Source organism: Capricornis sumatraensis, chromosome 5 (assembly GCF_032405125.1).
Source record: "Capricornis sumatraensis isolate serow.1 chromosome 5, serow.2, whole genome shotgun sequence".
NCBI lineage: Eukaryota > Metazoa > Chordata > Mammalia > Artiodactyla > Bovidae > Capricornis > Capricornis sumatraensis.
Window position 1 is genome coordinate 56,466,499 of NC_091073.1, and position 16,706 is coordinate 56,483,204.

The window sequence follows — 16,706 nt, forward strand, 5'->3', positions numbered from 1 at the left end:
TCTCTTGCATTGCTATAATATATTTTCACTCTGCAGCCAGACTAAACTATTAAAAATAAATCATGTCCTCTCTTACTTAACACCCTTCAGTAACTTCCCACTGCTGTCAGAATAGAAGTCTAACTGGCTCTTGCTTTCATTTCTAGCTGCCTCACACCTTGCTTCTCCTTTAACATACTACTACTGTGAAGGTTGTTTTACTGGGGCTCAAAAGACAAAGCCCATTCCTACCTCCAGAAGCAGGCTTTGCACTTTGTGTTCTCCCTGCCTTGACTGCTCCATACCAGCTCTTCACACTGTGGGGTCCTCCTCATCTTCAGGTCTTAGTTCATGTTTTGCTTTCTTACAGAGACCTTTCCTGATCACTCTGTCCAAACAGTCATTTAACCTTAATTGTTATTATCCTATTTGTTTCTTTTGTAGTATTTATAACAATTTGAAATTAACTTTTATATAGCTAGCTCTTCTGTGTATCTATCAGCTACACACCATCTATTTATCTGTATCTATCATCTTTCTGCAGATGAACCACCCTTATGGCAGAAAGTGAAGAGGAGCTAAAGAGCTTCCTGATGAAAGTGAAAGAGGAGAGTGAAAAGTTGAGAGTTGAAAGTGAAAAGTTGGTTTAAAGCTCAACATTCAGAAAACTAAGATCATGGCATCTGGTCCCATCACTTCATGGGAAGTAGATGGGGAAACAGTGGAAGCAGTGTCAGACTTTTATTTTTTGGTGGCTCCAAAATCACTGCAGATGGTGACTGCAGCCATGACATTAAAAGACGCTTACTCCTTGGAAGGAAAGTTATGACCAACCTAGATAGCATATTAAAAAGCAGAGACAACACTTTGTCAATAAATGTCCATCTAGTCAAGGCTATGGTTTTTCCAGTGGTCATGTATGGATGTGAGAGTTGTTGGACTGAGCACCGAAGAATTGATGTTTTTGAACTGCGGTGTTGGAGAAGACTCTTGAGAGTCCCTTGCACTGCAAGGAGATCCAACCAGTCCATTCTGAAGGAGATTAGTCCTGGGTGTTCATTGGAAGGAATGATGCTGAAGCTGAAACTCCCATTCTTTGGCCACCTGATGTGAAGAGCTGACTCATTGGAAAAGACTCTGATGCTGGGAGGGATTGGGGGCAGGAGGAGGAGGGGACGACAGAGGATGAGATGGCTGGATGGCATCACTGACTCGATGGACATGAGTTTGAGTGAAACTTCGGGAGTTCGTGATGGACAGGGAGGCCTGGCGTGCTGAGATTCATGGGGTCGCAGAGACAGACATGACTGAGCGACTGAACTGAACTGATCATCTTTCTCTCTACTTTGTGATTAATGCCCTGTAGGGGCAACAGTCCTGTCTAGTATATTTGTTGCTGTATTTTCTCTTCTTATAACAGTGTGTGTTATGTAGAAGGCTCTTAGTAACATTTTAACATGGAATAAATGGACAACCATATTTGTTTATGGGCAAATAGTGAGTAGATGGCAGAGATGGGATGAAAACCTGACCATTTCTTGCTTTAAACACTTATTCATTCATTATAAGATCTCTCTATCAGTCAAGTAGGACTTAAAGAGTTCTTCTCTGAGCAAGACAATTTTATTAAAGCAAGGACTATTTTAGCTAAATATACTGAAGAAATGCAGTAATAATTTGGTTAACTTGTGTTCCCTCTAAGTGATTTTACCTAAATTCCACTGGTGCTTTAGTTAATCACACATATTTTATTTGAATTATTTAAATAATTGCCTCAACTCTCCCTTTTTTTGGCTATCATTTATTATTCTTTCTATGTATGAAGAACCATTTCCTTTTAAAAATAATGTTGTCCATACCCTTGTGAACTGGTTAATTTTCTTTCCAACATTTTCTTTTGGGCTCTGTAGATATGACCCAACAGTCACCACAATAATGCTGTTGTTTCAAAGGGTAAAGACTTCTTTCTTTTAAAAAATTGAATGTGAAAAAAAAATCTACCTCATATAGTGTGAGAATGCCTGTTTTTCTTGGTCATATTTCATTTCCTTAGCAAGACTATTTTCTTCTGCTTTCCATTGTCAGCAGACAAAAAAGATACAATTAAATCAAGGAAACCTGGCAGAGCCGATTTTGGAAAATAAAGTGAATTCAGTTTCTGACTTGAACAAAGAGTAATTTATTATGTTGGAAAAATACTGCTGTGATGAGATTCAAACTCACTGTGTCTCATGTTAGCTCAGGACACCACTTTAGAGATCTAAGGTGGTGAGATCATTTGTATTATCTTTGAGAAGGGGCAGTGATTTAACCCCCAAACTTTAAACTCTGAATAGGACTTGGAGTTGTTTAAGGGTCAGCAAGCAATTAGCACCCAGAACTTCTGTCTGGAGGCTGGGGCCAGATTTGCAGACTTTTCCAGTCCTGAGCGCTTTGATTCTAAGTACAGATGTCTGCAAACAACCCCAGACATTCCGTTGGAGCAAATGAAGAACTAGAGTGGGTTAGAGGGAATTTTATGAATCAGATGAATTCCAAGATATATTTAAAATGAAAAATATATTTTGAAATAAAAATATATTTTGATGTATCTAACAACCATAATATCTTATAAAACATATTATATCATTTAATATTTACATAAAAACATATTATATAATATTTACAACCAGCATAGTGAGGTATAATTATTCTCATTCTTTCTAGACAGGAAAAGTACAACTTGAAAAATTAAGTGACATTGAGAGTCACACAGGTAGTAAAGTCAGCCAGGACTAGGCTAGGACCCTGTTCTGGTATTACTAAAAAGATGAAGAAAACCAGCATCAGTTTTCATGAATTTCTCCTTCACATATTTCTAGATTGTGCCAAACTTTTGACCTGTTTGGTAGTAATTTATCTTAGCATTTTCCACATAGAATGTTTTTGTGGGACAAGGTAGGTAATTAACAGTTAATTATAGTGAAAATCAAGGTCCCCAGAAATATTACTGCCACTTATTGAGCGTTTTACATGCATCATTTCATTTAATCCTCACACAGTCTTATAAGGAAGCCAGTATTTGTATTTTCATTTTACAAATGTGTAAAATGAAGCTTAGGAGAGTTAAACAACTAGTCCAAAATCTCACCACTGGTAAGTGGTAGAAATGATTAAAACCTAAAGTATCTAATTCCAAAGTGTGTCCATCCAAGGTTTATACCATAGTACTTCTATGTAGAATAAGACGGGGGAGGCTGTGCCTGCCAGGTCACTGGACCCTGAATTATGACTGGATTAAGTCAGTAATATGATGTCAGCTGATTCAGGTTTCCACATGTGGCTCCTTATGTAATGCACAAAATTAGGTTGGGTAAGCTTATGCCAAAAGGACAGTTGCAGTGAAGTAAAGTAACTTTCTACAGTAAACAACCCATCTCTGTGGTGTATGTTTACCACATGTAAACAGAGTTCCAGTCAGTTAAAAGTTGTGCCCTGAAATTCTGAAATAATCCCTCACAGAATGCTTCTTATCAGGAATGGGTGGTTTTTGTTTTTTTTTTAAGTTTTGGGGGATGTTTGTTTTTATTACCTAAGTTTAAAACTCTTATAATTTCCAAGCAATTTATTTTGGAATACTGAAAGAGAGAACTAGAATTTTAGAAAAATACAGTATTTTGTTGATCTTTTTAGTGCATTGATTCTGCTTTGTCAAATGGAAATAAGTAAATTTGTTCTTTGATTTTTTTTAATTATGAGAAAATCATTTAAATCTCTTCTCTATTTAAATAAAAATTGAGAAAACATTTAAAGAGTATCAGTTTGAAGGGACACCAAATTAGAAGCCAGCCACAGAGTAAGGGGAGGGTGTCCCCAAGAGCACAGTGCAGGCCCTCTTTACATCAGAAAGAGGATACATTTAGTAGAATTTCAGTCACAGAGGTTGAGAGACAGCCTCCTTGACTGAGGAGATTATGCTGAGTAGTAGTTTGGTCAGTAAGTGTTAGTCGCTCAGTCATCAGTCGTGTCTGACTCTTTGCGACCCCATAGACTGTAGCCCACCAGGCTCCTCTGTCCATGGGAATTCTCCAGGCAAGAAAACTGGAGTGGGTTGCTGTGTCCTCCTTCAGGGGATCTTCCTGACCCAAGATTGAACCCAGGTCTCCTACACTGCAGGCAGATTCTTCACCATCTGAGCCAGCAGGCAAGCCCCAATAAGATGGAGACTTTTGAAGGATGTTCTGAAGTGTTTGGCTTAGTTGAGAACTAATGCAGGGTGGAAATTTCTGGAAGAATATACAAGAAAGTGTTATTATTGATTACACTTAGGGAGTGAGAATGGAGAATTAGGAAGGTGGTTAGAGGATATTTCCTGTCCACTGTGTATTTTTTAGTCTAAGTAAAATTTTTTTCCACGAGAATAAATTTTGTAATTAAAAACAAAACATAACAACAAAAAGAATTGATGCAAAGACCGTCTAGGAATGGGCACAGGTTTTCAAGCAGGAAGATGACAGTCAGATATATAATTTTGGCAGATGGTTTTAGTGGCTCAGACAGTAAAGCATCTGCCTACAATGTGGGAGACCTGGGTTTGATCCCTGGGTTGGGAAGATCCCCTGGAGAAGGAAATGGCAATCCACTCCAGTACTCTTGCTTGGAAAATCCCATGGATGGAGGAGCCTGGTAGGCTACAGTCCATAGGGTCACAAAGAGTCAGACACGACTGAGTGACTTCACTTTCTTTCACTTTCATACGAGTCAATACAGAGAGAGCAGAATCAGGAGGGCAGTTAGAATAATCTTGGAATCAGATGTTCAGTAATAACTTCTAAGCCAACTATACTTTGGAAGCAATATTCTAAAGCCCACATGGAGCATCCATTTTCTTCACATCAGAATACATAAAATGGTTCAAAGTAATCATAATTTAAAGTTTGATACGTCTGCACTAGAGGGAGTTACATTTTTATTAACAGCTTAAATCTCTGTCAGTATAACAATCCTTAAGTAAACATATCCTCAGAGTAAAAGTAGGAGATAGATGTATGAAAGAAAAAAAAACAAAGGATACATTACAAATGAATAGGAAAAATGAATAAGAGCAGCACATGACACATTAACTTTTTTCCCCCTGTGTATCAGGCAGGCTCGATGGTGGCAGCTCTGGTTTTTTACTTTCTGTCATTATAAGCATCCGTTTACTAAACTAACAGCATTTCATTAAGCAAGACTAATTCCTGAGAGCATTACCTTAGCCCATTAGCTTCCAGACAGTCATTAATTCCTCTGACATGTCTTGGGATGAGATCATTATTATTATCATTATTGTTTTTATCAATTAAGTTAATTTGCAGTAAAAAGTACCTATGTAGTTTTAACAGTGGGTATTTTCCTTCTGAAACATGTTTTTTTTTAAAAAATATTTTATTTTTTAAGATGAATATTGAATATGTTATGGGAAGGGACGTGGGAGGGGGGTTCATGTTTGGGAACACATGTAAGAATTAAAGATTTTAAAATAAAAAAAATAAAATAAAAATAAAATCTAAAAAGAAAAAAAGAAAGAAAAAAAAGAAAAGAATATTGGAGGCTAATTACTTTACAATATTGTAGTGGTTTTCGCCATACATTGACATGAATTAGCCATGGGTGTACATGTGTTCCAGATCCTGAACCTCCCTCCTACCTCCCTCCCCATCCCATCTCTCAGGGTCATCCTCGTGCACCCACCCTGAGCACCCTGTCTCATGCATCGAACCTGGACTGGCGAGCTGTTTCACATGTGGTAATACGAATGTTTCAAAGCTATTCTCTCAAACCATCCCACCCTCGCCTTCTCCCACAGAATCCAAAAGTCTGTTCTTTATATTTGTGTCTCTTTTGCTGTCTTGCATATAGGGTCATTGTTAACATCTTTCTAAATTCCATATATATGCATTAGTATACTGTATTGGTGTTTTTCTTTCTGGCTTACTTCACTCTGTACAATAGGCTCCAGTTTCATCCACCTCATTAGAACTGATTCAAATGTATTTTTTAATAGCTGAGTAATATTCCATTATGTATATGCTGAAACATGTTTTTACAGTATCTTTTTGATAGTCATTTTTTGCTTTACCCATGTATTTCCATAGATCTTTTGGCTACCACTGAAGCTAGTTCAAAATTCTTATGTTTAATTCTCATAGTCTAACAAGAAATCAGAAACAGCTTTTCAAAAGTATCCCAACAACAAGATATTTTGGTTCCTCTGCAATTTTTCTTTATTGGTACTTCTGAAAGAATCTCTAAAGGTGATCATGTGCCTGACATTAGAAGTGTGAAACAAGATTTCACAAGGGTTCTGAATTTGAATTTCTTGTTCACAAGAATTGTTGCCACTGATGCATACAGTGGTTACTGAGCCACAGTTCCATGGAGGGGGAGGCCCAGGTTGACTGTAACGGAAAGAGCAGATGCACCGGAACACGGTAGCAAACGTCAAAGTGACTGCTTGGGCTGGCAGACAGTAGTCTGTCCGTTACCACTTTCCAACACTTCCAGAATCAGGACAGAAAGACAACTCATAAAACAACTGGGGAAAGTATAAACAACCAAGAAAGGTTAAGGAAAATGAGATGAAATAGAGTGTTTAAAAATTCTAGGCTGCCCAATAAAAGTAGAAACACACATTAGACACCATGGACCGTAGTGGGGAACACAAATGGTTTGGGGAGTCAGTGAAAAACAGTTCTGACATGTTTGGATGCCACAGATTTTTAAAGTTGATCTCTTTTGGCCTGGTAAGATTTTATGCATTTTTGTCGTTCCAGTCCAGAGGTCTAAGGATTAGTGGACGTTTCTGCCAGCCTGGAACTCCTGTGGTGAAAAGAACATATGCATGTGACAGTGAAAGGGTGAATACATAAAGACAAAGGCTTCTTTTCAAGAAAAGGATAAAAAATTAATTATCACTGTAATCTGGGACCAGTGCTTCAAAATAATGTTAATACTTAAATTAAAATTTTCCATTTATATATCCTAAATATGGCCATTTTCATTTCAGTTGATTTTTTAAAATGCTAACTAGCTTTCAGAATGCTTAACCAGGTAGGGTTTAACTACCCAGAAGAGTGGGACTTGAGCCCTATTCTAAATTGATCTATGTGGGGAACTAGCTCTTCATTTAAAAAAAAAAAATAAAAAAGGATTAGAAGCTATTTGGATATCTGATGCTAATTTTATATGGAACTAATGAACAAACTAATTCATATAAGTTTTTTTTATATAAGTTTTAAAATAAATCTATAATTTCATTGATAAGAAGGAAAACATGTTTATCAGAATAGCTCAGAAGCAAGCAATGGAAATAAGTGTGAACACAAGAGTACTTTCTGTTTTTAGCATTAGTTAAATATTTGCCTTGAAGCCAACACAGTCTAGTTGGATGACAGGATAGTAAGTTCTATTAATGATGGACTTTTCATTATCATAGATATGCTTTTGCAATTTTCCTAGATTTCTGCTCCAGGGTCATATGGTAAGTCAATAGTAGTTATAAACCTCTCAGCATTGTGATCAATACCTTTGGCTGACGTAATCTAGACCTCTGGTGTAATTTACAACAAAGGACAGTTTGGGCAAGCCTCTGTTTTATTACCTTCAATTCACCAACTGAAATATTTCACTGGTTTATGACTGAAGTTATTTCCAATTTTTGATAGATAGGGAATTGAGATAGTCTTGAAGAAAAATGTCAAGTATGAAATGGAAAAACACTTTGTGGAATTAAAAGCAATAAGCATTTCTTCCTTTGGGGCATAGTGTCTGCATACCTATCTCCTGAAACTGTCTAAAGCACCACAGGAGTGCATCCTACTGGGTCTGTGTAGTCAGCCATGTATGTCTAGTCATCCAGATGGATTAGAATATTAATGAAGTATTCCTTATCTTCCAAACACACTCCACATAATATAAAACACCATATAACAATACTGCACGTAGTCTACTTTTCCTGAGTCTGAATAATCATTAACCATCCATTTGAGCAAAGTAAGGAACAGTCATACTCTCTAGACATGAATACTGAGAATTGGGATTCCTGCAATTTGTGCTTTCCTGCAACCTTCCTGTAATTTAGACAGGTTGTTTTTTTCCATGTCTGTTGTTAATTGTAGGTCTGAAGGCTAAACAAGAAAAAAGGAAACTAGTCATTGAAGACGTAATTAAAGAAATAGTAGAGAGTCTGGAGAAAAGAAAGAACAGAGGTAGTCTTTGGGTGAACCGTACTAAGAGGAAAGAAGCCACCATCTTGTCACTGTTTTGTCCTGCTTCTCAACCCCCACCTGTATTGCAGGACCAATACTCAAGGACGAGGCAGAACCACAGCTTTAATCTACTATATAAAACTGGTACGAGGTGATGGATGGGGTAAGAATTTGTATTTAAGCATCTATACAGTTCTTCTGGAGAAGGCAATGGCACCCCACTCCAGTATTCTTGCCTGGAAAATCCCATGGGAGGAGGAGCCTGGTGGGCTGCAGTCCATGGGGTCACGAAGAGTCGGACACAACTGAGCGACTTCACTTTCACTTTTCACTCTCATGCATTGGAGAAGGAAATGACAACCCACCCCAGTGTTCTTGCCGGGAGAATCCCAGGGACGGGAGCCTGGTGGGCTGCCGTCTATGGGGTCGCACAGAGTCAGACACGACTGAAGCGACTTAGCAGCAGCAAGGTTCTTTCAGGCTTAATTCCCCTTTCATCAACTACAGGCTACATTTACATGGGCTTTTATTGAAGATGATAGTAATAATATCACAATTACTGAGCAACTATGGTGTCTAGGTGGACTTTACACACTATCTTTAGTCTTTATACAACTTGCACAGTACGTAGGATTAACCTATGTGACAGACGAAGAAGCTTAGATTGACAGAGGTTCAGTATTTCCTCAGAATAAGTCAGAGCTTGATCCTTTTGCTTTATGAAGAAGCTTCACTTGGTATGTTTAGTCTGTGATGCTCTCCCTGATTTCAAACTGTTTCACAACGCTATAGTAATCAAAGCAATATGGTATTGGCATTAAAACTAGACACATAGATCAATGGAACTGAACAAGAAATCCCAGAAATAAACCCACACATACGTGGTTGGTTAATTTTCAACAAAGGTACCAGAATATTCATGGAGAAGGGACAATCTTCTCAATAAATGGTGTTGGGAAAATTGGACAGACCTACACAAAAGAATGAAACTGGACCACTATATTATACCATTCACAAAAATCAACTCAAAATGGATTAAAGACTTGAATGTAAGACCTGAAAACATAAAACTCCTAGAAGAAAACATAGGTAGTAAGCTCCTTGATGTAAATCTTGGCAATAACTGTTTGAGTCTGACACCAAAAGTGAAGGCAACAAAAGCAAAAATAAGCAAGTGGGACTATATAAAATTTAAAAGTTTCTGCACAGCAAAGGACACCATCAACAAAAGGGAAAGTCAAACTACTGAATGGGGGAAAATGTCCACAGATCCAAAATATATAAAGAACTCTCAGCAAAATAATAATCCAATTAAAAATTAGGCAGAATATCTGAATAGACATTTTTCCAAAGATCATATATAGATGGTCAACATGTACATGAAAATATGCTCAACATCACCAATCATTAGGATAATGCAAATCAAAACCCCAATGACATGTCAGCTCACACCTGTTAGGACGGCTATTTATCAAAAAGACAAGAGGGGGAAAAGGCAAGAGAAAACAAATGCTGATGAGGATGTTGAGAACAAGGAACCCTTGTGCCCTACTGGGAATGTAAATTAATGCAGCCACTACAGAGAATAGTATGGGAGTTCCTAAGAAAAATTAAAAAGATAAAACTTGCATACAATCCAACAACTCCACTTTTGGACATTTATCTGAAGAAAACGAAAATTCTAACTCAAAAAAGACATATGCACTCTCATGTTCACTGCCGCATTGTTTATAATAGCCAAGACATGGAAACAATCTAAATATCTATTGGTGGGATGAATGGACAAAGAAAATTACATATATATATATATATATATATATATATATATATAGTGTTACATGTTAGTCACTCAGTCATGTTTGATGCTTTGTGACTTATGAACTGTAGCCTGCCAGGCTCCTCTGTCCATGGAATTCTCTAGGCAAGAATGCTGGAGTGGGTTGCCATTTCCTTCTCCAGGGAATCTTCGAGACCCAGGGATTGAACCTGGGTCTCCTGCATTGCAGGCAGATTCTTTACCATTTGAGTCACCAGGGAAGCCCATATAAAATTTATCCATAAAAAGAAGGAAATCTCGCCATTTGCTACAACCTGTATGGACCTTGATGACACTGTGCTAAGTAAAATAAGTCAGACTCACTTATATGTGGAATCTAAAAGGAACAAACTGTCAAAACACCCAAAACCAAATCACAAGATAACCCCACAAAAAATGCTCATAGATACAGAAAACAGATTGTTGATAGCCAGAGGGGATAAGACAGTTAGAGAAACAGGCCAAGGGGTCAAAAGCTATAAACTCCCAGTATAGACTATGAAGCCTCTTCAAGATGGTTTACAGATCTAAGAAAACACAATTCTAATAGTCACTGTGTAATATTGTCTCTTCAATTAAATTTCTTGGGGTGGGAGAGTGTTTATTTGTATTCCCATTACCTAGTTGGCCTGACATATGTAGATGTGCACGAAATATTTGAATGAATTAAAAATTAATTTCTTTTACATGTTACTTTTTTTCCTTAACTAAACTGGGTAAATTAACAAAGCAAGATGCCAGCAATTAAACATTTAATGTGCTTGTACAGGTTGTCTATCTCTTCAACATATTTCTCTAAGGAGGCAATCTCTTGTGTAGGTCAGAGAGCAAAAACATAATTGATGCCTACACTGTGGAATAAAAAAATCTTGTGACAATTAAAAATTCAGAGCACCCAGCAAAACTCTACAAAGGGATATCTTTTTATCCCTCTCTCCCTAGAAAGGTTCTCTTCCAACCCCCATGTTGGTGATTCACCAAATATTATGGGACTTGCATACGCAACTTTGTTATCTGCGGTGGCTTAAAGTGACTGACTGAGGACAAGAAAGTCCTGTTTCAGTTGAGCAATTGTTTGAAAATCTGCTAAGTGCCAGATACTTGGGATGTAAGGATGACAAGTTCTCTTTCAGGGCTATGTGGTCTGACAACGTCCTATGGAAATGCATCTCTTGGCAGAGAAGGAGTCTGACTGGGTACGGGCATTAAATTCTCTCACTAAAGAATCAGCCCCCACCACACTTTGTAGGCACTGGTTTAAACCTGGACCTTTTTTTAAAAAAAACAAACAGATTGCCCCAAGACTTAGATGACTGAAATTTCACCTCTGAATTCCTTTACCATTACAACAATACTCACAGATAAAACCTGAAGATAGTTTTGCTAGTCCCTGGGGACACCTGAAGAGTGGGAACTCTCGATGAAAAGTGAGGTTTTACAGAGCGTTAAGAAGTTCTCTCTCCTCCAACACCCAACTGGGTATCTCTGTGCCAACTGCAGGTTGCAGGTCCATTGTCATATCTTCTGGTACAAGGATGCACCTTGCTGGAGAAGAGCATCAAGCTGAAGGAGGGGCCAGGTGCTCTGGCAGCTGAAAGACTGTTAGGGAAATGCTAGGAAATGCAGCAGGTCAGGGGAAACACCGTTAAGAAAGGCAGAGACTTCCTGAAACTTAGGGATGCAAATTCTTTTAGGTAAGGATGCATTAACTTGTGGAGAAGGCAATGGCAATCCACTCCAGCACTCTTGCCTGGAAAATCCCATGGACGGAGGAGCCTGGTGGGCTGCAGTCCAATGGGGTCGCTAAGAGTCGGACATGACTGAGCGACTTCACTTTCACTTTTCACTTTCCTGCGTTGGAGAAGGAAATGGCAACCCACTCCAGTGTTCTTGCCTGGAGAATCCCAGGGACGGGAGCCTGGTGGGCTGCCGTCTATGGGGTCGCACAGAGTTGGACACAACTGAAGCGACTTCAGCAGCAGCAGCAGCAGCAGCATTAACTTGACTAACAACACTCTTCTAATGGACGACTTGATGTAGCCAGGTGAAATCAATCTTAGGCTTCCCCTGTCCTTATGTAAATGGGCAGGTAATCAAGCATGACTAACAATAACCAACTTTCAGTATACAAGACGATACATCACTTTAATTGTATGATTTATCCGAACAACAACTATTAACATACAAAGTACCATTCAGCTCAACTGCAGGTATAGGCAGTGACAAGTATCTAATTCTTAGAAGAATCACTTAACTCCCACAGTCTGTCCAGACATATTAACCAAAGGACACGTTTATAAATAGCAAACATGAAATTCACATTGTAGCTTTTTCAAGCATATATACAGGTGTGCAGTCTTGTTGATGAGTTGTTTCCATAAGCTCTATTCTTGATGTATTCATTCTCCTGACATTAGTAGAAATGGGTTTTTTTTCTGCAGAGCAGATTTTTTTCTTCTTCATCCATTATTTACAATATTCTATAATTAGGATCACTCTATACACTTCTGAAATAATAATATTTGAATTGGAATATCTCTGCAGTACAATTCCTTGGGTCTTCTGGTAAGTTCCACCACTGTCAAAGAACTTTCAGTTGTAATCACTGTCTCACAAAAAGAGCTTAACTCTACTATTGGATTTTAGCTCAACTCTACTATAAACACACCCTCTTTATAGCTTGCTGTGTTAACCCTTGGCTTCAAGTCCTGGTGACGTAATGAGGGTGGGGAGTTCTGGCAGTCAGTACATTTCCTTATCACTTATTCACAGCCATTTAAAATCATGCTGTTATTAATCCAAGTTCGACATACCTTTTCTGAAATATTCACAGTGCAGTATTTTTGTGGCCTAACAAAAATTTTCTCACATCATTAAAAATAAACCTTTTTATAAAAATATAATACTTTAAATGTTTACATCAACAAAACCAGTTTGAGTATCCTGTGCCACATGCATTATACAGTAGTAAGCACAAAATCCCACAGAACAAAACATCACAAAAGTCCTGACCAGAGTAACTGTTCATCCAGGCGAAATGGTCAGAACTTTCAATCAACATATTTTTTTTCCCTAAAATATGTTTTGCGTAATAACACATAATGTTCTAATACAAAACTGGATTCCCCTGATTTGGTTGTTTCCAATTGTTTGTGGGGTGGAAAGCTGCCACCTGACAAAGAGGCTGATATTTCCACTCCATTGATTCTTTCCAAGGCTCTACATATAAGCCATGATAGGAACCAATAATGCTTTTAGTCAGAGGTATTCTGCTTTAAAAACATGCTGAGTTACCTTTAAAAACAACCGTCATCACAAATTACTTGTTTTATTTTCAGAGTTGTCATTAAAAAAAAGACAAAACTTCTAAGTGTCCACATTCAGATTAGCAAAGTATCATTCTTAAACAGTTGATTTTTAAATGGCAAATATTTCATTGTGACTTAAGCTATTTTATGAAAACCTTAATGTTGTTTATGTACAATATGTAAATATTCCTATAAAGTTATAAACATATTTCATGTCCTGCTGTTTTGAAATGTTGACTGTATTGATTATGGATAGTTCTCCAATAAAAGGAATGTGTAGACAAAAATTTAAAAGGGAATGTCTACCTAATGGGCAAATGACAACATCGGTAATAAAAAAATGTGTTTTTCATACAACACATAAGTTCTTTGAAACATTTTAATTCTAAATGAGTGGTTTGGTCCCAGGGCTGCCATGCTCTGTTGGGACATTACCATTTCTTTTGAATTTTCTGTCATTAAGAAGTCTTCAAAATGCATTGCTTCAGTTCCCCATATGAAATCAAGTGGGATCTTGATTTTAAAAAATTTCAACCCAGCATTTGGGTTTTGGCCTGAATGTGACAGAAGCATTATCACAGCTGCAGGATTGCTGTTGGTTACTGGCCTGCGAGACCAAGCTGCTTGCTCTGATGCTTTGTCAGATGAGAAATTCTGTAGAATCCAGTCATTTTAATAACAATATAAGGTCCTATAATAGTGCAATCTTGGCAAAAGCAAAAAGTACCTGGTGGTCTTTCAGTGGCCAGGCAGTGAAAAGAACGTTGGACAAAGGGTGGACTGTTGTTCAGGCAGTTCAGTGAGGCTTCTCAGAAGGGGACTCGGCAGCACAGGTGCCTCCATCCATCATGTGTCATCATCATCCTCGCCACTGACATTCTCTTGTGATGACAACAGAGAAGGATACGGGGCGACACATCTGATGTTCACGTAAGTAGCATTCACATGGACATAGTGCTCCCCAATGAAAGCGGAGAATATTGCGGCTATCCTGGAGACCAGTTCAGAAAAGGATGGGCGCAATTCAGCTTTAGGGTGCCAGCATTTCAGCATCACTTCATACCTGTTTCAAAAAGGATACAATGCTGTGAGGACTCTGAAGGCAAGCACTTCTGCAAAAGTAAAGAACATAAGAGCTACAGAAGATGCTGCTGGAATTCTTACTTACAAGGGATCTGGGCAGTATTCAGGTTGTAGGAGCCTTCTTCCTTGCAACAAGTAAACTGTTATGTCAAAGGTGTTGACGTCAGGATAAGGTGGTGCTCCTCTTGTCATCAGTTCCCAGAGGAGGACGCCAAAGGACCACTGGTCAAACAAGGGAAGGGAGAATCCAGGTAAGGGAAGAGTGGCCGCACAAATACGAAAGGTGATCCGTAGGTCTTCATAATAAAACTTGGTTTAGTATTCAATACTATTGCTGTTTTAGGCAAAGTTTTCTTTGAAGACAACTAGTAACTTATAAGTTTATGACTTGTTTAAGCCAGAATTAGAATTTAGATTACAAGTAAATGTAAAGTTTTCAAAAAGGATGCCTGAAGTCCACATGAGGATTACAATTTCATCAGTAGTTAGCACAGTGCATTTTCCAAGCTCTTTCCTATGGAGTCAAAGCATTAACATGTTTCTATCCTTCTTTATTCAATGGCTTCATTACAGTTTTAGACTATTAGTAAAAAAAGAGAAGACAAAGCTTCCAAAATTTAAATCTGTGGGATTTCCAAATGAATGGAAACACTCCTTAAGAAATGTAACCATATCTAAAATTTAATGTTAAAAGGTCTAAGTCAGTAAAAGTAAAAATCTATATTAAAAATCAGAAGTAATAAGACTGCTTAGCATCAAGGCTCTTGAATGAAAATGAATTTCAATAAAATAACCATATTTTGAAAATGTTATAGGAGGAAATTAATATAAAACAGCTGTAACAGTACTTTATAGGATGATCACAAGGACACAGAGAGGTTGACTGATTTGCTAAAAATTCCTCAATAAATGTGAATTCACACAGGGATAAACATTTCAGAGTTCATGACTCGGGTTTTGCGTGATCTACCAAACTTCATTAAATATGCAGTTTCTTGATTTAGAGCACTCTCCTTGGAATAGATCAGGTCATGCATGTTATCTCACCCTGGACATGTGCCAAGGTGAGAATGACACAGTGAGAGTAAGTCAACATGTGTGGGTCACCTCCCGGGCAGAGGACCCAGGAAGTCAGTTCTCTCACAACACTTCCAAGACACTTGCACACAGCAGCACATGGGGGCAGAAACGGGGCCCTGAGGAAAAAGAAGCTTGGAGGGGAAAGAGAATACAGCGCAGACATGAAGAGCAGGAAAACATAAAACTGAGATGCAAGTGTAGCTCATAACTCTGCAAGGAGACTAAAGCACGTGTTTCTGAAAGGAAGCAAGCAGGTCGACATTGTAGTTGCTGATACAAATCTCCATGAATGACTTTTTCCTTTCGCCCAAGTTCAAGAATGCTTTAAAGCCACTGACTTCCTTGATCCAAATAGAGAAAACAAACTCCTTGGGTGGGTGGGTCGGGGGAGGCGGGGCAGGGTACTAGATACATTTGCTGTCTTCTGGAGCCTTTCAAAGTTTTCAAAGCCTCAAAATCTTCTGAGTCACTTCTGATGACACCACTGTGTTGAGTCCCAGAATTTGCGTTAGAATTAAATCAATTTAACAAGTATCTATTTACCCTTGAGGGCTTCCCATGTGGCGTGGCACCAGAGGTAAAGAACTGGCATGCCGATGCAGGAGACATATGCAGGTTCAGTCCCTGCGTTGGGAAGATCCCCTGGAGAAGGAAATGGCAACCCACTCTAGTATTCTTGCCTGGAGAATCCCATGGACAGAGGAGCCTGGCGGGCTACAGTCCATAGGGTCACAAAGAGTTGGATACGACAAACGTGATTTAGCACACACTGACCTTTGATGATGCATAGGTAGGTTACTGTCCAAGTTACTGGACAGGCCCTGAGGCTGATTTAACAGAGTTAAGAGAACCATGCAATTAGTTATGTACTTAACTGTCACATAGAACAATAAGATCTAATAACTGCAATATAGAGCAATTGTAGAAAAGAGGTACAGATGTTGTGAAAAGGCAAAGGGATAATAGTTGGGTAACTAAGAGAGGCTTCAGGAAGAAAGTAACAGTATAGTGGGTCCTGAGGAACAGCGAGTATTTGTTCTGTAGATACATGTATTGTGAGGGCAGAAAGAGTATTCTGGATGGAGGCAGTGGGCCCAGGGGTAAAGGGTAAGACACTCAAACATGTTTTTTTGAACCATAAGGACAACAGGTCACTCTGCTTGATGTGTGGAGCAGATGAAGGGATGAAGGACAGATAAGGTTGAAAGGGGA

The 16,706-nt window shown here is 38.4% G+C and overlaps 1 protein-coding gene across 2 annotated transcripts in view; it reads right to left on the reverse strand.

The window, feature by feature from the left end:
- Positions 1-12,228: 12,228 nt before the first annotated feature.
- MET (MET proto-oncogene, receptor tyrosine kinase) overlaps positions 12,229-16,706 on the reverse strand; it is an 85,335-nt gene continuing 80,857 nt past the window's right edge. For both annotated transcript variants that reach the window (XM_068972576.1, XM_068972575.1), the window contains 2 exons: positions 14,500-14,636; positions 12,229-14,394 (listed from right to left, as the gene is read on the reverse strand). In XM_068972576.1, the coding sequence (XP_068828677.1) occupies positions 14,178-14,394; positions 14,500-14,636 (354 nt within the window). In that variant the 3' untranslated portion in view covers positions 12,229-14,177. The remainder of the gene's footprint in view (positions 14,395-14,499; positions 14,637-16,706) is intronic.